This window comes from Thamnophis elegans, chromosome 16, assembly GCF_009769535.1.
Source record: "Thamnophis elegans isolate rThaEle1 chromosome 16, rThaEle1.pri, whole genome shotgun sequence".
In the NCBI taxonomy this organism is placed as follows: domain Eukaryota; kingdom Metazoa; phylum Chordata; class Lepidosauria; order Squamata; family Colubridae; genus Thamnophis; species Thamnophis elegans.
In genome coordinates this window covers 34,190,914-34,213,663 of record NC_045556.1, presented here as the reverse complement: position 1 = coordinate 34,213,663, position 22,750 = coordinate 34,190,914, and the positions used below count along the sequence as shown (strand labels likewise).

General features: G+C 47.8%; 1 protein-coding gene across 1 annotated transcript in view; it reads left to right on the top strand.

Moving 5' to 3' along the window:
- The window catches only part of CCDC180 (coiled-coil domain containing 180), a 55,537-nt gene extending 35,117 nt beyond the window's left edge, over nucleotides 1-20,420 (top strand). Inside the window, exons 21-37 of the mRNA XM_032232423.1 lie at nucleotides 441-587; nucleotides 1,298-1,442; nucleotides 1,583-1,699; nucleotides 3,044-3,142; nucleotides 3,648-3,743; nucleotides 5,234-5,427; nucleotides 7,302-7,378; nucleotides 8,932-9,052; nucleotides 10,538-10,621; nucleotides 11,347-11,419; nucleotides 12,198-12,339; nucleotides 13,549-13,709; nucleotides 14,417-14,554; nucleotides 16,039-16,150; nucleotides 17,106-17,211; nucleotides 18,798-18,936; nucleotides 20,175-20,420. Of these exons, the coding sequence (XP_032088314.1) occupies nucleotides 441-587; nucleotides 1,298-1,442; nucleotides 1,583-1,699; nucleotides 3,044-3,142; nucleotides 3,648-3,743; nucleotides 5,234-5,427; nucleotides 7,302-7,378; nucleotides 8,932-9,052; nucleotides 10,538-10,621; nucleotides 11,347-11,419; nucleotides 12,198-12,339; nucleotides 13,549-13,709; nucleotides 14,417-14,554; nucleotides 16,039-16,150; nucleotides 17,106-17,211; nucleotides 18,798-18,936; nucleotides 20,175-20,306 (2,083 nt within the window). The 3' untranslated portion in view covers nucleotides 20,307-20,420. The remainder of the gene's footprint in view (nucleotides 1-440; nucleotides 588-1,297; nucleotides 1,443-1,582; nucleotides 1,700-3,043; nucleotides 3,143-3,647; nucleotides 3,744-5,233; nucleotides 5,428-7,301; nucleotides 7,379-8,931; nucleotides 9,053-10,537; nucleotides 10,622-11,346; nucleotides 11,420-12,197; nucleotides 12,340-13,548; nucleotides 13,710-14,416; nucleotides 14,555-16,038; nucleotides 16,151-17,105; nucleotides 17,212-18,797; nucleotides 18,937-20,174) is intronic.
- The last annotated feature ends 2,330 nt before the right edge of the window (nucleotides 20,421-22,750 follow it).

The window sequence follows — 22,750 nt, the reverse complement described above, 5'->3', positions numbered from 1 at the left end:
CTACGTAGCATCATCAGTGCACTGATGATCAATTCTCCTTGGTCATTACCCAGAACTGATGATGTCACCAAGTGTTATCTTTACAATGCACAATCCATCCTCGTAGGGTAGCCTCTCTCTGGGCGGTGTGCAGATCACTTAACTATCCCTTTCATCAATGAATGTCCAATCGGGTGCTTGGATATTGTTTGGGTAAATAGAACCTCAGTTTCCAGCTCTGCATTCCAATGGTTGACCTTGGGCTGGCGTGTGCGTCTCACCTGGCTTGGTTCCCGTCCCTCCCCTAATCCCTCCCTACTGTCCAATCCTCCTCCCTTTCCTAATGTTGTTAGCTGTTGGCTGGCATTGCTCTACTAGCAGAATGGCAGCTCCCTCATTAGCTCCGCCTTCGAAGGGTATTTCAAAGGGACGTCTTGCTGTCCACTCTTTCCACTCCATAGGGTGATGGCCCTCAGCCGCAACCTCCACACGGAGTTGCTGAACCACGTGGAAGTACTCCAGGTCTCCATGCGGAGTTACAGACAGTATCTGGAGGAAGCCTTGGGCAAGCTGCGAGATTCGAACACGGACTTCCTGAAAGCCTGCAGGTACCCAGAACACAGGGCAGCGTTTCCCGTTTGTTCTCCCTGTCAGGAAATTTCTCCTTCGTTCTGGGTCGGTTCTGTTCCGGCCCAGCCTTAGCAGAAGCAAGAAACCCACTCCTTGTCACGAAAAAAAACCCCTCTTTATTTACCTCTTGTTAATTAATTGCATTCACCCACCGAAACGTCCAGGCAATAGTCCTTCATTAACTGCAGCAACAGACCTTATCAGTTCCTTGCGATAGTTGCCAGGCCGTGAGCTCCCGGCCGAAAGGCTGCAAATTAAGTTCTGCCAGGCAGTCTTTGTGGCATGAAACACAGTGAGCAAAATCTTCAGAAATACGAACTGTTGTCTCCTACGACAGTCGCTCCCCTTTCTTTCTATTTATTCCCCAACCAGGCCATTCAGCGTCCACATGTGCTTTGCTTCCCGAGTCGATTTCTTGTCCTCCGTTGTTCCCCTCTCCTAACTGCTTTGCACGTACGTTCATTTGGAACAGGCCCCAGCTGTTCTTCCTCCTCACTCATCCCAGCCTCCAAAGGCAGCTGCCTCTCTGGCAGCTGATCCATCGGAGCCGCCAGCACTGGCCCACGTTCCTCCCCAACCCCCTCATCGTCCGAGTCTGCCGCCAGCTCCACCGGCCTCTAGCAGGCTGCAACAGGTTCCCTCCTGAATGACCTGCCAGCCAATTCGGACCCGTCCTTGTTGTTTTCAGACTCTTCGCAGACGGTGGGAACTTTTCGCCCGAAGAGCTCGAGATCTTCATGAAGCATCTGCAGAAGGAGAACTCGCGCATCGAGTTTGTGGAAGGCTTGATCATGATTGATATGGAGAAAGCAGAGACCGGCTACCTGGAGCAGGTCGGCCATGGAGGGTCTCCTCCAAACAACCCAAGAGTTGGGGTTCAGGAAAGAGCGTGGGAAGGGAGTGACACGATCAGCTCCATCGGGGGGGGGGGGGGGATAAATAGAATCATCCTTCCCTCCCGTTCCCCAACCAGGCTTCAGAAATTATCAGCAAGTTTGAGAACAGGTTTCGTTACCTGGCTATGGATCGAGTCTTCTTGGAGAGAATCCAGCGGTTTCTGACCAATATTCAAGTGAAAATCAAGACAGAGGTACCAAGAGAAAGAAAGCCCACTCCCTTTCCTCCCTCCCTTCCTTTTCTCCTCTCTCCCTTTTCTCTATCTCACCTTCCTTCCTTCCTTTTCTCCTTTCTCCTCCCTCCTTTCACTCTGTTTCACTATCCTCCCTCTTCCCCTTCCCTCCCTTTTCTCTATCTCTGACCTCCCTTCCCTTCCTTTCCTTTTTTCATTTCTTCCCTCTCCCTTTTCTCTATCTCACCTTCCTTCCTTCCTTTTCTCATTTCTCCTCTCTCTCTTTTTTCTCTTACCTTCCTTCCTTTTCTCATTTCTCCTCTCCCTTTTTTCTCTCACCTTCCTCCCTTTTCTCATTTCTCCTCTCTCTTTTGCTCTGTTTCACTATCCTCCCTCTTCCCCTTCCCTCCCTTTTCTCTATCTCTGACTTCCCTTCCCTTCTTTTCCTTCCTTTTCTCATTTCTCCTCTCTCCCTTTTCTCTATCTCCCTTTCCTTCTTCTTCCTTCCTTTTCTCATTTCTCCCCTCTCCCTTTTCTCTATCTCACCTTCCTGCCTGCCTTCTCTCTTCCCTCCCTCGCTTCTCTCGATCTCACTCTTCCTCTCTCCCTTGCCCTCCTTTTCTCTATCCTCCCTCCCTCCCTTCTTCCCTGTGGTGGAATCTCCAGCTAGACTGGAGGGAGCCCTTAAATGGGGGCTGCAGGCAATATGCAGGCCAGGCCAGGCCTCTCCCAGAATCCCCAAAGCCTTATCTGACGCTTCTCAAGGAGATGCTGTCTCTCCGATGAGACTTTTAACTCGCAATAAACCTTCTGCTTGGAGCTATTCATGACTGGTTCTGTTCTGACTGAGGTTTCCCAAGAGCATGAGGCAAACTCCTTGTCCCGACAAAAAACCCTTTTATTAATTTGCTGTGAATTCTGCTCATTCACATCCAGCAAATTCTTTTGAGGGCGGATTTACAGTCACAGACCTTATCTGTCTTGGAGAGCTGCCAGGCTGATCTTTGAAAAAGTTGGCAAGGAGTCTCGGAGAGTCACGAACCAACTGAGCGAACTAATTGTCTCCTGCAAACTCCACTCTCCTTTCACTCCTCTTTTATTTCCTCTGGGAGGGGCCATTCACTGACCACCTGTGGCTTTACTCCCAAGTCGACCCCTGTTCTGTAGCTGTTCCCTTCTCCTGGCAACTCTGCGCATGCAGGCTCCAGCTTCTTCTGCCTCACTGATGTTTGACTCCGAAGGCAGCTGATAACTGGCATACGGCTCTGGCCCCCTCTCTGCCTCCGACACAGAGCCCTCCTCAGACTCCAGGACTGGCCCATCTTCCTCCCCAACCTCCTCACTGTCCGAATCTTCACTTTTCAGGTGGCGAAATCCAACTGGCAGACCCAAACGTTGAATAACTACTTGGAGAAGCTCGTCCAGAGGATCGATGCCTGCGCCCACCCTAATGTGGACAAAGAAGTAGGTTCTAAGAGGATTTGACTCCAAGATGAGCGCGGGAAATCCTCGACTTAACGACTGCAGCCGAGCCCGAAATTTCCATTGCTAAGTGAAACTCGTTTTTTTAAGTGAGCTCTGCACCGTTTTACGACCTTTGTTGCAACAAATTGTTCAGTTTTGAACGTGTGGTTTTCAAATTATTCACACGGTCATTAAGCGGGTCTGGATTCCCCATTGACCTTGTTCGTCACCTGACCCCGGGATACTATGACCGTCGCAAATACGAGCCAGTTAGCCAAGCAGGCTGAATTTTGATCTCGCGACCATAGGGATGCCACAATGTGTGTTGTAAGTGCGAAAACTGGCCACAAGTCCCTTTTTTTTTACAGTGCCATTGTAACTTTGGATGGTCACTAAATGAATAGTTGTAAGCTGAGGACCACCTGCATTTTAAATCTCCTATGCTTAGCGGTTCCGAGGGTGCTTTATTTTTTATTTCATTTTTTTCTTCTCTTCCTTCCCTCAGAGCATGACTCCAGAAAGACTTTACGAGTTTACCAAGTTCGTCATGGAAGAACTGAAGAAGAGATGCAAATATCTCAACTGTCAACTCCGGATCCCGGTAATAATATTTCTGATGAGACGTGTTCTCCTGGTTATTCTGGTTCTCGCAGTGTGTGGTGGCCTGCCCCTCCAGCAGCTAAATCAGAGGAGGAGGAGGTATGGGAGTCAGGGTCAGCATCAAGGCAACCTGAGAGCACCAAGTGGGGAGAGGGAATGGAGTTGGCAGAGAGACAGAGGCGGAGCCTAGGACATCCGTCAGTCCTCAAATGGAGAGTCAACAGCCCCCAGGTCTGGAGGTGGTGGATGAGGAAGAGGAGGAATAAGTGGGCCCAGTGCTTGACACGTGGATGCGCAAGAAGGCAGAGGAGAGGAGAGCAGTGGAAATCTATGGGCCGGTCCTTGGGACGGAAGAGCCCCTGCTGCTAGCAAAGCCCCACCCTAGCTCTGGCGATAAAAGGCAGGGGTCAGAGAAGAATAGATGTGGCAGAGGAGAGGAGAGCAATGGAAATCTATGGGCCGGTTCTTGGGATGGAAGAGCCACTGCTGCTACTGAAGCCCCACCCTAACTCTGGAGGGTAAAAGGCAGGGGGCGGAGATGAATAGATGTGGCAGAGGAGAGGAGAGCAGTAGAAATCTATGGGCCGGTCCTTGGGACGGAAGAGCCACTGCTGCTACTGAAGCCCCACCCTAACTCTGGAGGTAAAAGGCAGGGGATGGGGATGAATAGATGTGGCAGAGAGGAGAGGAGAGCAGTGGAAATCTATGTGCCGGTCCTTGGGACGGAAGAGCCACTGCTGCTAGCGAAGCCCCACTCTAACTCTGGGGATAAAAGGCAGGGGGCGGAGATGAATAGATCTGCCGGGTGGACTTGTTAAGCTACGGAGAGAGAGAGAATTTTTGCCGGGGCTGCTGGCGCTCTTAATAAAGGAATCTTTGAGTTCACTTCAGAGGGTTTTTTTCAGACCAAGAGCCGACTTTGAGGGAGTATCTGGGGGGGACGTGGGGTGGCCATACTGCAGATCATAGGCATGGCCAAGGCAGAACAGCTTATGGGCTGAAAAAAGAACGAAAAAAAAATCATCTACAGATCATTCTCCACTTAAGACCACAAATGAGTCCAAAATTTATCGACTCATTTATGTAGCTAAGTGAAAAAAACATTAGTTAAGTGACTTTTGCTCCATTTTATACCATTGTTAAGTGAATCGGTGCTGTTGTTAAATTAGTCGCACGGTTAAACTGAATTCCGGCTTCCCCGTTGATTTTCCTCGTCGGAAGGTCGCAAAAGGGGACACACGACCCCCAGGACTCTGCCACCGTCATAAATATGAGCCCGTTGCTGAGCATTTGAATTTTATGCACATGACCGCAGGGATGCTGCACAGGATTCACTTAATGACGGTGGCAAGAAAGGTCGTAAAACGGGGCTAAGCTCACTGAACCAATGTCTCGCTTAACAACAGAAATGGCTGGGCTCAGTTGCGGTTGAAAGCCAAGGACTACCTCTATGCGTTCTGGCCTTGTTGCTCCTACATTCTCATCTCTTAGGAACCAGACATTGCTTCCTTGCCGGTCGTCTTCCTTCAAGACTCCTTGGTAAGCACCGCCCCATCGGATATGTCCCTCCCGGAGAGCAAGGTCACCGTGATGGGCATGGAGTATACGCCCGTCCTCAACCCGAGCAGGATGGGGAAACCGGCCTTCGACGACGCCTCCTTCCACCTGATCCGAAACCTCACCGGGTGAGCATCCAAGGAACGCCTCGGGGCAGTGGTGAAATTCAATTTTTTATACTACCGGGTCTGTGGCCGTGGCTTGGTGGGAGTGGCAGGGGAAGGATACTGCAAAATCCCCATTCCCTCCCCACTCCCAGGGGAAGGATACTGCAAAATCCCCATTCCCATCCCACTCCAGAGGAAGGATACTGTAAAATCCCCATTCCCCCCCCACTCCAGAGGAAGGATACTGTAAAATCCCCATTCCCATCCCACTCCAGGGGAAGGATACTGTAAAATCCCCATTCCCTCCCCACTCCAGGGGAAGGATACTGTAAAATCCCCATTCCCATCCCACTCCAGGGGAAGGATACTGCAAAATCCCCATTCCCACCCCACTCCAGGGAAGGATACTGTAAAATCCCCATTCCCTCCCCACTCCAGAGGAAGGATACTGTAAAATCCCCATTCCCATCCCACTCCAGGGGAAGGATATTGTAAAATCCCCATTCCCTCCCCACTCCAGGGGAAGGATACTGCAAAATCCCCATTCCCACCCCACTCCAGGGGAAGGATACTGTAAAATCCCCATTCCCTCCGCACTCCAGGGGAAGGATGCTGTAAAATCCCCATTCCCACCCCACTCCAGAGGAAGGATACTGTAAAATCCCCATTCCCACCCCACTCCAGGGGAAGGATACTGTAAAATCCCCATTCCCACCCCACTCCAGAGGAAGGATACTGTAAAATCCCCATTCCCACCCCACTCCAGGGGAAGGATACTGTAAAATCCTCATTCCCACCTCACTCCAGGGGAAGGATACTGCAAAATCCCCATTCCCTCCCCACTCCAGAGGAAGGATACTGTAAAATCCCCATTCCCTCCCCACTCCAGGGGAAGGATACTGCAAAAACCCCATTCCCACCCCACTCCAGAGGAAGGATACTGTAAAATCCCCATTCCCATCCCACTCCAGGGGAAGGATACTGTAAAATCCCCATTTCCTCCCCACTCCAGGGGAAGGATACTGTAAAATCCCCACTCCAGAGGAAGGATACTGTAAAATCCCTATTCCCTCCCCACTCCAGAGGAAGGATACTGTAAAATCCCCATTCCCATCCCACTCCAGGGGAAGGATACTGCAAAATTCTCATACCCTCCCCACTCTTGTCAACCTCTTGCCCCCCCCCCCCAAAAAAAAAGAATCTGGGTCCTCATATTTACCCACCTCGGAAGGATTGAAAGCTGACTCAATCTTGAGCCGGTCAGGATTGAACTCCTGTCAGTGGGCATAATTAGCATGCAATACTGCATTCTAAGAGGGAGGGAGGAAGATAACAATAGCGCTTAGACTTATATTCCATTTCTCAGTGCTTCACAGCCCTCTCTAAGCAGTTTACAGAGTCAGCCTTTCACCCCCAACAATCTGGGTCCTCATCTTACCAACCTCGGGAGGACGGAAGGCTGAGTCAGCCTTGAGCCTGGTGGGATTTGAACTGCCAAATTGCAGGCAGTCAGCAGAAGTAGCCTGCAGTACTGCACTCTAACCACTGCGCCACTGTGGCTCATAATGAACTAATGAACAACTGCAGCTATTTGCTTAAGAACTGTGGCTTTTGGGTCGAAAGTCATTTGACAACTGTCTCGCTTAGCAACAGAAATCTTGGGCTCAATGTTGGCTGTAGGTCGAGGACTATCTCCATATCCAAGTCAGTGGGCTCTAAAGCACAAGGCAGCCAACACGACGACCTCTCCAGCCCATTGTCTTCAGTTTGTTGACCAGTAAAATGAAAGGTTACCTTACCCTAAGTGGGGCATTCTGCCTCTCTGCCTCATTCAACACTTCCGGGGGGGCTGATTTTGGGAGCGCTGACGTTTTTCTCTCTTCCCTTCAATCCAGGTATGTGCGTGGAAAAAAGATGTTAGAGGCTCAGCACGAAAGGGATGTGGCCGGATTGCCTGGAACAGACCGAAGTGGTGAGGAACAGCACATTTGATCCAGGCTAAGGAGGGGGCGGCTTAGCCGTTAAGGTGCTAGCTTTGTTGACCAGAAGATTTGGCAGTTCGAAACCCCAGCGCCATGTGATGGTGGGAGCTCCCGTTCCTAATCTATAAAGCCACACCTAGAGTACTGCATCCAGTTTTGGTCACCACACTATAAAAAAGTGGTTGAGACTCTAGAAAAAGTGCAGAGAAGAGCAACCAGGGTGATTAGGGGACTGGAGGCTAAAAGACACAATGAATGGTTGCAGGAACCGGGCATGGCTAGTCTAGTGAAGAGAAGGACCAGGGGAGACAGGATAGCAGCCTTCCAATATTGCCACAGCGAGGAGGGGGATTAAGCTATTTCCCAAAGCCCCCGAAGGCCAGACAAGGAATAATGGGTGGAAACTGACCAAGGAGAGATTCAATCTGGAAATAAGGAGGAATTTCCTGACAGTGAGAACAGTCAACCCATGGAACAGAAGTTGCCTTTGGAAGTTGTGGGAGTTTCATCCCTGGAAGCTTTCAAGAAGAGATTGGACTGCCATCTGTCAGAAATGATGCAGGGTCTCCTGCTTGGGTGTGGGGTTGCACTAGATGACCTACAAGATCTCTTCCAACTCTGTTAAACTGCATATAATCCGGCCTCAGCTTCTAGCAGTTCAAAAGCAGGCAAATGCGAGTAGATAAATAGGAACCACTTCGGTGGGAAGGTAATAGCATTCCCTGCACCTCGGCATATAGTCATGCCGGCCATATGACCACGGAAACTTCTTTGGACAACGCTGGCTCCCTTGGCCATGAAACAGAGATGAGCACCTCCCCTGGAGTAGGACCCTGCTGGCCATAGGAAAACCTTTTTAAAGGCAGGGAACCTCTGACTTGACAGACAGGGTTCCAAATAGCATCCAAAATTAAATCAGAGTCTGAGGGAAAGCATTCCTCAAAGTTCCAATTTATTAAGAGAGCCACGTTGGCACATCTGGGAAAACCCGAATCTGAAAGCTTCCCAGTTTTCCCCACCCAGTTGAAAGTTCACGATCTTGCCCCCACACCCACAAGCCCGTCACATGGTCCAATCTCCCACTGCCACGCTGGCAGCTTCCACCCATCCCGTTCCGGTCAGGTGCAGAGGTGCAAAGACAAAGGATGACCTTGACTTTCTAGAAAGGAATGTTGTTATGGCTACATAACATCTAACTCCATACAATCCCATTTTCCCACATTAGAAAATGCATAGTAGAAAAATAGAAAGTGTGGCAGGCTAACGATCCGAAAGAAAAGATGGCGGCAAGCCTGACATGGGCTGAAAATTCAGTTTCCAGCCGCCACGCCGGCGTGGCCCCCAAGAGGAAACCTTGAATGTTAAATAGAGAAGCCCACGGTTGGAAAGAACGGGGGCAAGGCGAACGTGGCCAGAAGGGCATTTCGGAGAAAGCGACTTCTCGGTTGGGTCTTCTGGAAATCCTCCGCCGTCGCTTCTCGCATTGGTGCTTCCTTTGCCGATCCCTTGCTTAGTTCCATCTTCTCCTCTCTTATTATTTCAGAATTTCCCAACCAAGCTCTACAGCCCTTGTTTACTGCGGGGGGTCATCGCGAGAGCCTTTCCTTGGGAACAGCCTACCTGCTGGCCAAGAAATCGAGTTCCATTACCAAATTATCAGGAAGGTAAGGATCCCTGCTTGAAGGACGTAAACTAGGCGTGTCTAATCTAGCAAAGAGAAGGACTAGGGGGGAGGGACAGTACTGGTGGGGCTGTCACAGAGAAAAGAGGTTGGACTTACTCGCTAGTCTAGGGCATCAGAGGGCAGGACAAGAAGCAACGGATGGAAGCTTGTTGGAGAGCCTAGAATTAAGGAGAAATTTCCTTAAAATGAGAACGATTCATCTGTGGGATGGCTCCCCTCCAGAGGTTGTGGGTGCTTCATCACTGGAGGCTTTCAAGAGGAGACTGGACCACAATTTGGCTGGGATGGTATAGTATAAGGACTGGCTTGAGCAGGAAGTTGGACTAGAAGACCTCTGGAGTCCCTTCCAGCCCTCTATTGCCTGTCCATCCATATGTACCTATCCATTATCCTATCCTATCCTATCCTATCCTATCCTATCCTATCCTATCCTATCTATCTATCTATCTATCTATCTATCTATCTATCTATCTATCTATCTATCTATCTATATCCTATCTATCTATCTATCTATCTATCTATCTATCTATCTATCTATCTATCTATCTATCTGTATCTTATCTTATCTTATCTATCTATCTATCTATCTATCTCTCCTATCTATCTATCTATCTATCTATCTATCAATCTATCTATATCTTATCTATCTACCTATCTATATTTTATCTTATCTATCTCTTATCTATGTATCTTATCTCTCTATCGATCTATCTATACCTAACTATACATCTATCTATCTATCTATCTATCTCTATCCTATCTATTTATCTATCTATCTATCTCTTATCTATCTCTCCTATCTATCTCTTAGCTATCTATCTATCTATCTATATCTTATCTATCTACCTATCTATATTTTATCTTATCTATCTTATCTATGTATCTTATCTCTCTCTATCAATCTATCTATCTATACCTATCTATCTATCTATCTATCTATCTATCTATCTATCTATCTATCTATGTATATCCTATCTATCTATCTATGTATCTATTTATCTATCTATCTATCTATCTATCTCTTATCTATCTCTCCTATCTATCTATCTCTTATCTATCTATCATCTATCTATCTATCTATCTATCTATCTATCTATCTATATCTTTATTTATCTATCTATCCATCCATCCATCCATCCCGATGTTACAAGGGAGTCAGGTAGAGCATTCCAGGTGTTGACCGCTCTGTTGCTGAAGTCATATTTTCTGCAATCGAGTTTGAAGCAGCCTACCTTGAGTTTGTATCAATTGTTTGCCCCTGTGTTATTGAGGTTGAAGCTGAAGTAGTCGTTGACAGGTAGGACATTATAGCAGACAATTTTGTGTACTGTGCTTAGGTCAGACCGCAGTGTTATTTTTATTTCCAAAGTTCGTTGCTCCCGTTGGCATTGATAAAATTAATGCGCTCCTGGGTTAAAGAGTTGCTGTGCTGACAGGTTGTTAAATTGTCTTCTTTGCAATGCAGCGGGAACTCCATCCAAAAATACACCCGACTTACAAAAGCCGACAGGAAGTTGCTGATTTTCGGAGGCCAGCCAAAAGAGGGAGAGTGAGTCCAGATTATTACTTTCCAGACTCCACAGACCTGGAGTTTATCTGAGTTAATTGACTTTTTAAATGTTCCACGTTATTGTGGGGGGCTCAGTGGCTAAGGCGCTGAGCTTGTCGATCAGAAAGGTTGGCAGTTTGGCAGTTCGAATCCCTAGTGCCGCGTAATGGAGTGAGCACCCATGACTTGTCCCAGCTTCTGCCAACCTAGCAGTTCGGAAACAGGTAAAAAATGCAAGTAGAAAAATAGGAAAAAATGGTGGGAAGGTGGCAGCGTTCCGTGCGCCTTCGGGTGTTGAGTCATGCCGGCCACATGACCACGGAGATGTCTTTGGACAGCGCTGGCTCTTCGGCTTTGAAACGGAGATGAGCACCGCCCCCTAGAGTGGGGAACGACTGGCACTCATATGCAAGGGGACCCTTTACCTTCACCTTAGGCAATACTGTCCCAGCCTGTGATCTGCAGCTTCCAAACGCAGCAGATACCAAGCGATATGAAAAATCAAAGCGGCCCTCCTAATCCCATAAAGCTACTTAGCCGTGAATGCTTTTTTTTTTTTTTTTTTTTTAAAAAGAGAGAATAATTTTGCATTTGACAAGCCTGTCATTTTTCTAAAAAAAAAATTAAAATCTACTCTTTTAAGTTTTCTTATTTTGGCACTTTTTCAAAAAAAAAGTGATAATATGATGGTGAAGTAATGCCTCATTTTAAATGTGTTTTTCTAGAGCCGATTACTTCACCGGCATCATCTTCAGTATCCTGTGGGATAATTTTGACAACATCATGAACGTTGCTGAGGTAGGAGCTTAAATTAAATATACCATATTTTTCGGAGTATAAGACGGACCTTTTCCCCTCAAAAAAAGAGGCTGAAAATCTGGGTGCGTCTTATACACCGAATACAGCATTTTTTGCTTCCCAAAACCTCGCCCCCTTCACCAAAATGGTCTTGCAGAGCCTTTAGGAGGCTTTCAAAGTGCTCCTGGGGGCTGGGAAGGGCAGAAATGAGTGAAAAATGGGCTGTTATTTGCTCAATTTTGCTCCCCCACGGCCCCCAGGAGTACTCTATAAGTCTCCTAAAGGCTATTCATGCAATTTTATTTTTTGCTTGTTTTGCGCCCCCCCCCCCAAACACTCTACAAGCTTCCTAAGGGCTATTCACACCCTTTTTGGGGGGTTGGGGAAAAACGGGCCCATTTTCACAAAAAAATGGGCCGTTTTGGGGAGGTTTGCAGAGCGTAAAAACTTTTTTTTCCCAATTTGCCTCTTCAAAACCTTGGTGCGTCTTATACTCCAAAAAATACAGTGTGTGTGTCTCTCTCTCTGTCTCTCTCCCTCCCTCCCTCCCTCCCTCCCTATTCTCTCTCTCTCCTCTCTCTCGCTCCCTCACTCTCTCTCTCTCTCTCTCGTTATTTCTAAACATAATAATGGTGTGACGCAAATCCATTTGATTCCTTTTGCAGTCCTTTGGTACTTCATGAGCAACTGAAAAGCAGACTTTGTCTAACGGTTAGACTCTAACCCGATGCTCTCCCTGAGTTTTCTCCCTGCTTCCCACTTCTTATTTTCCTAAAAGGAGTTCTACAAAAAGGACAAGCATCAGATTACGAAGCCGGAGTGCCTCCAAGAAACCTACGACCTGTGCATTGATGCCCTGGGTCAGAAGATGCTGACCTATCTTTTCCAATCCGACGAGTACCACATTGCTTGCATCTCTGGTAAGGCTGCATTTTCCATAAGGGGGAATTTAGCTGCCCAGAGTCACATGATTGTGAGATGGATTCCATATAAATTTGGTGGAGGCAGAGAGAGAGAGACAGAGAGACAGAGAGAGAGACAGAGACAGAGAGAGAGAGAGAGAGAGAGAGATGATGGATGGATGGATGGATGGATGGATGGATGGATGGATGGATGGATGGACGGAAAGAGAGAGCTGATGGATGGATGGATAGATAGGGAGATGGATAGATATCAATAGATAATAGAGATAGATAGATAGATAGATAGATAGATAGATAGATAGATAGATAGATAGATAGATATGGAGATGGATGGATAGATAGATATGGAGATGGATAGATATCAATAAAGAGATAATGGATGGATGGATGGATGGATAGATAGATAGATAGATAGATAGATAGATAGATAGATAATAGATGGATGGATGGATGGATAGATAGATAGATAGATATCAGTAGAGATAATAGAGATAGATGATAGATAGATAGATAGATAGATAGATAGATAGATAGATAGATAGATAGATAGATAGATAGAGATATGGAGATGGATGGATGGATAGATATAGATAGGGAGATGGACAGTGGTTGGGGTGCAGTACTGCAGGCCACTTCAGCTGACTGCTATCTGCAGTTCGGCGGCTCAAATCTTACCGGCTCAAGGTTGACTCAGCCTTCCCTCCTTCCAAGGTGGGTGAAATGAGGACCCAGACTGTGGGGGCGATATGCTGACTCTGTAAACCTCTTAGAGAGGGCTGAAGGCCCTATGAAGCAGTATATAAGTCTAACTGCTATTGCTATAATAAAGAGATAATAGATAGAGATAGATGGATGGATGGATGGATGGATGGATGGATGGACGGACGGACGGACGGACGGACAGACAGACAGACAGACAGACAGACATATAAACAGAATAACAGTTCGAAGGGACCTTGGAGAGGGGATGGAGAGGGAGGGAGGGAGAGAGAGAGATAGGAGATAGATAAATAGATAGGTAGACAGACAGACAGACAGACTATAGTCTCTGTCCAGCAGTCATTCTGGACAGGTTTATTTTCCTTTTAAGCAAATTTCTTCTTGTCGTTTTCCCTCCGTCCATAAACCTCTCTGTGTTAAATGTACATATTATGGACGCTGATTAATTATTTTGTGTGATTCATAAATACATCAATACTTCTCCAGAGTTCCGGGCCCAGCTGAAGACTTTCGAGGAAGAGCTTCCTCAGGTCATCCGTCTGGCCATCGGCAGAATTCTAAAGGATCACGAGCAGCTCCTCGCCGAATCCACCGAACAGATCCGGGGTCACCTGCAGGACCAGCTGAAGAAATGGACCGCTATAAAAGTAAGTTGTTTTAGAGCCCCCTGAAATATTTGAACCTCCTTCTTTCCTCCTGATTTAAAAAAAACCCCAAAATTGTCCTTTGGCTACCATCTTTTCCACTACTGGCCCCAAGGAGCCAGTCTGGTCTAGTGGTGAAGGCCCAGGCTAGAAACCAGGAGACGGTGAGTTCTAGTCCCACCTTAAGCAAGAGAGCTGGTTGGGTGATTCTGGGCCAATCGCCAGGAAACAGTGAATTCTAGTCCTGCCCTTAGCTATGAAAGCTGTCTGGGTGACGCTGAGCCAATCACCCGGTAACAGTGAACTCTAGTACGTACCAAAGCCAGCTGGGTGACTTTGGGCCAATCACCAGGAAGCAGTGAGTCCTAGTACACACGAAAGCCAGCTGGGTGAGTGGGCCAATCACCAGGAGACGGTGAGTTCTAGTATGTACGAAAGCCAGCTGGGTGAGTTTGGGCCAATCACCAGGAGACGGTAAATTCTAGTATGTACGAAAACCGGCTGGGTGACTTTGAGCCAATCACTAGGAGATGGAGAGTTCTAGTCAATCACCAGGTGATGGTGAGTTCTAGTCATGAAAGCCGGCTGGGTGACTTTGGGCCAGTCCGTCTCTCTCTCTCAGCCCAACCCACCCTACAGGGTTGTTGTTGTTGTGGGGGGGAGGGGGAATGTGCTGGCCATCCAAGCGAGCTTTGCCCTTTTGATTCAAGGACAAAAACATGGCCCAGTTGCACACCAGTTTGGGCCACCCGGATAATATCCCGGTGCTGGAAGCCCTGTGCCAGAAGGAAGAGAAAAGGCAGGCCGAGCAAGTGGAGAGCATCCTCATCTGCACCAAGAGGCTGGAGGTACCTCTTCTTTCCTCTTCTCAGAGCCCCCCCCCCAATTTATCAGGGGTTGGTAGGAAGACAGGTAGCACTGAGAACGTTACCCATCGGCCAATGAAACGGCTGCAAGGAAACAACCAAGCTCAGAGAGCTTAAAGGACCCCCACAGTTGTCATCGTTGTTCTCCTCCTCTCCTCGCCCTTCCTTCTCCACACACCCCACTCTCTTCTAGCACGGATGTCATTACCTCGTTGGGTAATGAAACGTCTGCAAGGAAAACAAACTCGGAGCAGAAAAGACTCTACAGTATCCGTCCATCCATCCATCCATCTATGTCTGTCTGTCACTCATCAATCCATCCATCCATCCATCCATCCATCTATCTCTCTATTTTTCTTCTACCTACCTACCTGTCATCTCTCTCTCTCTATTTTTATCTATTATACCTACCTATCTTCCTGCCTTCCTACCTACCTATCTCTATTTTTCATATCTCTCTCTCTCTCTCTATTTTTATCTATTCTACGGTTCCACCACAAAACCGCGCCCGACTAAACCGCGCCGCTGACGTCATCAACAGGCGACAACAATGCGAAGACAGAAGCACGCTGTAAACCCTAAACCTAAAATTAACCCCTAAACCTAAACCTAACCCCCCCTAAACCTAATCCTAAACCTAACCCTAAACCTAATCCTAACCCTTAACCTAACCCTAACCCTTAACCTAACCCTAAACCTAACCCTAAACCTAACCCTTACCTTAAGTTGAATCGGCTTGCTTTCAAAGTGCTATTTAAAGCGCCCTTCTTTCTCTGCGCTGGCTGTTGTCGCCCTGTTGATGACATCAGCGACGCGGTTTAATCGGGTGCGACTTAGTCGAGCGTGGTTTTGACGGGTCACGCTATTCTACCACCTACCTACCTATCTCTATTTTTCATCTATTCCATCTATCTATTTTTATCTATTCTACTTACCTACCTACCTATCTATCTCTATTTTTCATCTATCATTTATCTATCATCTATCTATCTATCATCTATCTATCTATCTATCTATCTATCTATCTATCTATCTATCTATCTCTCTATCTATCTATCTATCTATCTATCTATCTATCTATCTATCTATCTATCATCTATATTTTTCATCTAGCCTGCCTGCCTGCCTGCCTACCTACCTATCTGTCTATCTGTTTATCTTGCTGATGATGGTACCTAGTTTGGGTATTGAAATGCCTGCAAGGAAACAGCCAAGCTCAGAGAGCATCAACGACCCCACAAAAAGGTTCATTTCTAGGAAGGGCTCAACCCAGTCAAATTTGAACTGAAATACCCCCACTCCACCCCAACCCCGCTCCCCAAGCCAATCATGGCTGCTTGAGTGAGCAAGGACTCTAATCTGGGATAGAGCCTGTCCCTGAGCCCAGAGCCCTCCTAGGTACCTGCTCTCTTTGTGTGCCAGCTCCTTCACCCTCCTGATGGTGACCTGATACTCCCCCTCCACAGGTGTGCGTCACAGAGTGCGCCCAGAAGTTTGTCTCTACCTTGGCCACTTGCACCGAGACCATCCTGATGGAGCTGGACAACAGCCTCACCATCGACGACGTGCAAGTAGGAAGTGAGTCATCCCCAGTTGGCCCCCTCACCTTCAGACGCACATCAGGTTTTGCTTGGAGAAGCAAAGCAGAGCTCAAAACACCCCTTGTTCTGTTAGCATCGTTTAGCAGATTTGGATAGTGAGGAGGTTGGGGAGGAAGATGGGCCAGTCCTGGAGTCTGGGGAAGGCTCTGACGAGGGCTCTGTGTCGGAGGCAGAGAGAGGGCCAGCCATATGCCAGTTATCAGCTGCCTTCGGAGTTCAACGTCAGTGAGGCAGAAGAACAGCTGGAGCCTGTTCCCAGTGCGCGCAGGTGCACAGACGAAGGGAACAGCTAAAGAACAAGGGTCGACTTGGGAGGAAGGCCACAGGTGGACGGTGAATGGCCCCTCCCAGAGGAAATAAAAGGGGGGAGAAAGGGGAGTGGAGTTTGCAGGAGACCATTAGTTCATTCCTGCATTCTTGCCAAGTGGTTAGCCCACCTGCAGAAGGGGGGGGGAGAATTTATACAGATAGTCCTCACCTTAACGGCCACAATTGAGCCCAAATTTTTCTGTTGAAAAGGGAGACATTTGTTGGGCGAGTTTTGCCCCATTTTACGCCCGTTTATTCTTAAGTGAATCATCTTAGTCACACGGTTGTTAAGTGAACCTGGCTTCCCCATCGCAAGTCGCAAAAGAGGATTCTGTAACACACACACAAACACACACACACGGGACGCTGCAGCTGTCATAAATACAAACCCGTGCCTAAGCACCTAAATTTTGACCCCCTGACCTCGGGGAAAGTGCGACGGTGTGAAAAACCGCCGTGTCGTTTGTTTTTTTTCAGTGCCGTGGTAACTTTAACGGGCACTGAATGAATTGTTGCGAGTCGAGGACTCCCTGCAATAACTTACAGTGCTTACGTGACTGGATCGCAGCGAGGGGATAATCAAAATGATGCCTCTTTCTCACCCCGTCTGTGTTTTTCGCCAGAAACGGAAAAAGTCCGAGAGAAAACCATCACTCTGATCCGTCGTAAAAAAGCCGGCCTCTCCTTAGAAGTCGAAGAACGGAAACTCGTGGCCGAACGGGGCAGCAGGTGACGTATCTCTGTGTTGTGGCCGGCCAGAGGAGCTGGCAGCAGATTCGGCCAGTGAGGAGGTTGGGGAGGAAGATGGGCCAGTCCTGGAGTCTGGGGAAGGCTCGGATGAGGGCTCTGTGTTGGAGGCAGAGAGGGGGCCAGAGCCGTCTGACAGTTATCAGCTGCCTTCAGAGTCAGACATCAGTGAGGCAGAAGAACAGCTGGAGCCCGTTCCTAGTGTGCGCATGCACAGAGTTGCCAGAGGAAGGGAACAGCTAAAGAACAGGGGTCGACTCGGGAGTAAAGCCACAGGTGGACGGTGAATGGCCCCTCCCAGAGGGAATAAAGAGGAGTGAAAGGGGAGGGGAGTTTGCAGGAGACATTGAGTTCTATTCATTTGAGTGAGGATCTATTCCTGACTTCTTGCTAAGTAATTGCTGCTACAGCGTGGAGTTTGGAAGATATCGGCCTGGCAGCTCTCCAAATCTGATAAGGTGTCTGGTTGTAAATTCAGACTGTCGGCCGGGACTTTGCTGGAGAGGAATTCCCTAAATAAAAGGAGGTTTTATCGGGATGAGGAGTCAGCTTCGTGCTCTTAGGAAGCCTCAGTCAGAACACTCTGCCCCCTTTGCGGTGCCTGGATGGCAGCTCCACTTCCGACAGGCCCAGCCTGGGGCCTAGATCTTAGCTGACAAAAGCGATGCTTCCTACAGGCAGTCCTCAACTTAACGACCCAAATTGAGCCCCACATTCCCATTGCTAAGCGAGATGGCCATTAAGTGAGTTTTGCCCCATTGTTACGGCCTTTCTCGCCCCAGCAGTGAAGCGAATTATTGCAGTTCCTAAATTCGTGACATGGTTGTTAAGTGCAGCTGGCTTGGCTCGTCAGACGGTCGCAAAAAGGGGGATCATGTGTCCCCGGGCAGGACGCTGCATCCGTCATAAGTACATGCCAGTTGCCAAGCCTCCGAATTCTTTTTTTTTTTTTTTTGAATATATTTTTATTATTTTTACATTTAAAACACTGCAGTACTGTGAACTCGAAGTGACCATACATTCACATTATATACAGCTAGTCTCAACCATTATTAGCCTACTTAATACATTGTCTATCCTTCTGTCCAATCACAATATATACAGTTTGTTCCAGTCTTGTCACCTTGTCGTCTACCAATCATAAAACCTGTTCCAGACTTCAAAATATTCTGATTCCCCTTTATTTTTAAGTTCAAGGGTGAGCCGAGGTGGCGCAGTGGTTAGGGTGCAGTACTGCAGGCCACTTCAGCTGACTGTTATCTGCAGTTCAGCGGTTCAAATCTCACCGGCTCAAGGTTGACTCAGCCTTCCATCCTTCCGAGGTGGGTGAAATGAGGACCCAGACTGTGGGGGCGATATGCTGACTCTGTAAACCGCTTAGAGAGGGCTGAAAGCCCTATGAAGTGGTATATAAGTCTAACTGCTATTGCTAGCCTATCTACTTCTGCACAGAGCCAACATTTTTCTGATTAAAAATGTTTAAAAAGGGCAGTGTTGTTATTTATTCCTTCGGGAACATCCCACCCCCTCTCTTTGGGGGAGAGGGGCTGTTTGTTTGCCTTTTGCAGAACCTGGCCTGGCATCCCACAAACCACCATTCCAAGTCTCGTGAATCAGGTTATCTTCCAAGAAACGGCCTCTGTGACCACAGCCAAAACTACGTTGGGCCACGTCGCTGCGGTGGAAGAGAGAGACGCCGTTTACACGGTACGTAGTCAGACTTCAGGGTTCTCCTGGAACGGCAGAGTTTTTGGCGGGAAGAGAGACTCTTTAGGTCCAAAGTTAGCAACTTTGGGATGAGCAAATGTCTTTTCCATCCCTGTTGTAGCCCGCCAGCGGCCATTGGGACAGATTCGGACAGTGAGGAGGTTGGGGAGGAAGATGGGCCAGTCCTGGAGTCTGGGGAAGGCTCTGATGAGGGCTCTGTGTTGGAGGCAGAGAGGGGGGCAGGGCCCTATGCCAGTTATCAGCTGCCTTCAGAGTCAGACATCAGTGAGGCAGAAGAACGGCTGGGGCCTGTTCCCAGTGTGCACATGCCCAGAGTTGCCAGACGAAGGGAACAGCTAAAGAACAGGAGTTGACTTGGGAGTTTAGGCCACAGGTGGACGATGAGTGGCCCCTCCCAGAGGAAATAAAAGAGGAACGAAAGGGGAGTGGAGTTTGCAGGAGACCGTTAGTTCCCTTCATTGGTTCGTGACTCTCCGAGACTCCTTGCCAAGTTCTACAGATATCGGCCCAGCAGCTCTCCAAGCCAGAGAAGGTCTGTGACTATAAATCCTCCCTCGAAAGACTTTGCTGGATGTGTATGAGCAGAATTCACAATTGTTAATTAACAAAGGGTTATCCAACATCACCTTAAAAACTTCCAGTGTTGGAGCATTCACAACTTCTGGACAATTAACTAACTAACTAACCGTGGCAAAATCTCGCTAGACGGGGAAGAAAGAACGAAGTCCTAGAACTAAGAAGAAATTTCCTGAGAGTGGGAACAATTAATCATTGGAACAACTTGCCTCCAGAAGTTGTGAATGCTCTAACACTGGACATTTTTAAGAAGAGGCTGGATAACCATTTGTCTGAAGTGATGTAGGGTTTTCTGCCTAAGCAGGAGGGTTGGACTAGAAGACCTCCGAGGTCCCTTCCAACTGTTATTCTGTTCTGTTAAAGGAGGAGGAGGACTGTGGGGTCCTTGGTGCTTTCTGAGCTTGGTGGTTTTCTTGCAGGCGTTTCATGACCCAACTAGGTAACACCATCAGTGCTCGAAAGGAGTGGAGTTTGCTCTCCGTTTATGTTCAGTTACTCTCAGTGCTGGTGAGAATGGGCTTAGGTTCCTTGATTAGCCTCTTCACTTCGTTTTTGTATTATTATTTTTTTTAAATCACCTCTTGGTCACTTTAAATGCCAAACACAACCAGATACTTAATGTTCTACTTCGGCTTACACAGAAATTCATGGAAACGCTCACGATGGAGTTTTCCAGGATCAAGGAGGAAAACTCGGCTCACCTCATGAAAACCCAACACTGGGCCCATTGGTGGAAGAAGTCTGTGCAGAAAATCAAACAGCTCTACTTGTGAACCCATTTGAATCTCCTGCGATCCTCGTCTCCTTCCCCTTCCCCCCACCCTTCCTTGTTTGTGTGATATAGACGTATTATTCAAAGCTGTAGGAAAAGTAAAATGTTAATCTGGAAAAAAAAAACACTGCTATTTTTGCATATCTCGCACACCTTCCGAAAGAATGCATGATCGGCGTTTCTCAAACTGATCGATTTTAAGGCCTGTGGACTTTTAACTCCCAGAATTCCCCTGCTGGCATCTAGTTAGCAATACTTAATTATGACACTGTTGTGTCCCGCCAGCGGAACTGGCAGCAGAGTCGGACAGTGAGGAGGTTGGGGAGGAAGATGGGCCGCTCCTGGAGTCTGGGGAAGGCTCTGATGAGGGCTCTGTGTCAGAGACAGAGAGGGGGCCAGGGCTGTCTGACAGTTATCAGCTGCCTTGGGAGTCAGACATCAGTGAGGCAGAAGAACAGCTGGAGCCTGTTCCCAGTGTGCGCAGGCGCAAAGTTGCCAGACAAAGGGAACAGCTTAAGAAAAGGGGTCGACTTGGGAGTAAGGCCACAGGTGGACGGTGAATGGCCCCTCCCATAGGGAATAAAAGAGGGGAGAAAGGGGAGTGGAGTTTGCAGGAGACCATTAGTTCCTTCCTGCATTCTTGCCAAGTATTGCGGCGTCTGAAAGATATCTGCCCGGCCACTCTCCAAGCCTGATAACGGTCTGTAATTGTGAACTATTTTGAAACATTGTGGGAAAGGAAAGACTTTGCTGGAGAGGAATTCACAGTCAATTAAATAAAAAGGGGTTTATCGGGACGTCCCATGCATGCGCCCCACCCCCTGTGCATGCGTGGCAGAGACCTGAAGACCCGCTGGCCAGTGGGAGGCACGTCCGTATGTTCGGTGCCCGCAGAGAGGGCTCCGAGTGCCACCTCTGGCATGCCATCTCGGACAAGGTCCATTCCAACTCTGTTAATCTGTTTTAGTATCCTTTTTCTCGAGCTGTGTGCAAATTGTCTCGTCAAACGTTCTGCGTTTCCCCTCCTACCAGATCTCTACTAAATATGGAAGTGATTCTCTCCACCAAGAGAGGAAGAGAGAGAGAAAGCCAAATAAAGCTTTAAGCTTCTTCTCTGAGCTGCAGGGTGAAGAAGATTAAAGCTAATTGTTGGGGCTTCGTCACTTCGCCTGGGAGGTTTAAACCTTTCCACGTTCGCTCTGCCAAACTTAAAACTGATGGGACTTTCACGATCTCTTTTCATTAGACCGGCTGCACGGATTAATGTCAATATTTCTATGCTTCCCAGCTGCAAAGAAACTCCTGGAGATTTGTACCAAATATTAAAATAGGAAACTGAACATTTTCAAAAGCAGATCCAGGGTAACTTAAAATCAGTTTGAGGGACTCTTTTCCTTCGCTGTTAGCCACTGGGCATAAGGACTAGGGTTTTTTTTTTTTGCCACGGTCGTTAAGCGAAACACTGCAATTAAGTAATCGCCAACTCATTCCTTTGACTTGGTTTTCTGAAGCTTGTTGGAAAGGATCAGAAATAGCAATCACATAACACCCCCCCCCCAGGACGCTGCAGCCGTTGTAAGTGTGAGGACCAGTCGTAAGTCTCCCCCCTTTTTTTTTGCATCTTTCAATGGTTGTTAACGAATAGTTGTAAGCTTTCTTTTCTCCTCTCTCTCTCGCATACGTTTTTTTTTTTAAAAAATTTGGGAAAATGCCAAAAGAAAAGAACAAAATTTTTTTACAAAGACAAAAAAAAATTTCAATTTCAATTTACTTTATTTGTATGCCGCCCTTTTCCCTGAGGGGACTCAGGGCGGCTCACAGTTCAAGGGGGGGGGGGAACAGATAAGTTACAAACATGAAAACCATACACCGTTAAAAAAGCACAACAGTCATACCATTCGAGTGGGGTTGAAAGTCTTTTAGCCCCAGGTTTTAAGGGCTATGCGGAAGGCCTGGAGGGTGGTGAGGGTTCGAATCTCCACGGGGAGTTCGTTCCAGAGGGTCGGAGCAGCCACCGAGAAGGCTCTCCTCCGGGTAGTTGCCAGACGACATTGGCCGGCAGATGGAATTCGGAGGAGGCCTAGTCTATGGGATCTTATCGGTCTAGTGGAGGTGATTGGCAGTAGGCGGTCTCTCAAGTACCCAGATCCAATACCATGAAGGTCTTTGTAGGTGACATCTAGCACCTTGAAGCGCACCCGGAGATCAACAGGCAGCCAGTGCAGCTCGCGGAGGATAGGTGTTACGTGGGTGAATCGAGGCGCACCCACGATCGCTCGCGCGGCTGCATTCTGGATCAGCCATGAATTTTTTTTCTTAAATGTTTAAGTTTTCTTTTTTCTTTTTCTTTTTTTTTAAAAAAAGCAAAATAACAGCCGGATCATTGCATAGAGCAGGTGATCCTAAGATCACATTCTGAACCCTGCGCATTTCATAGGATTGCAT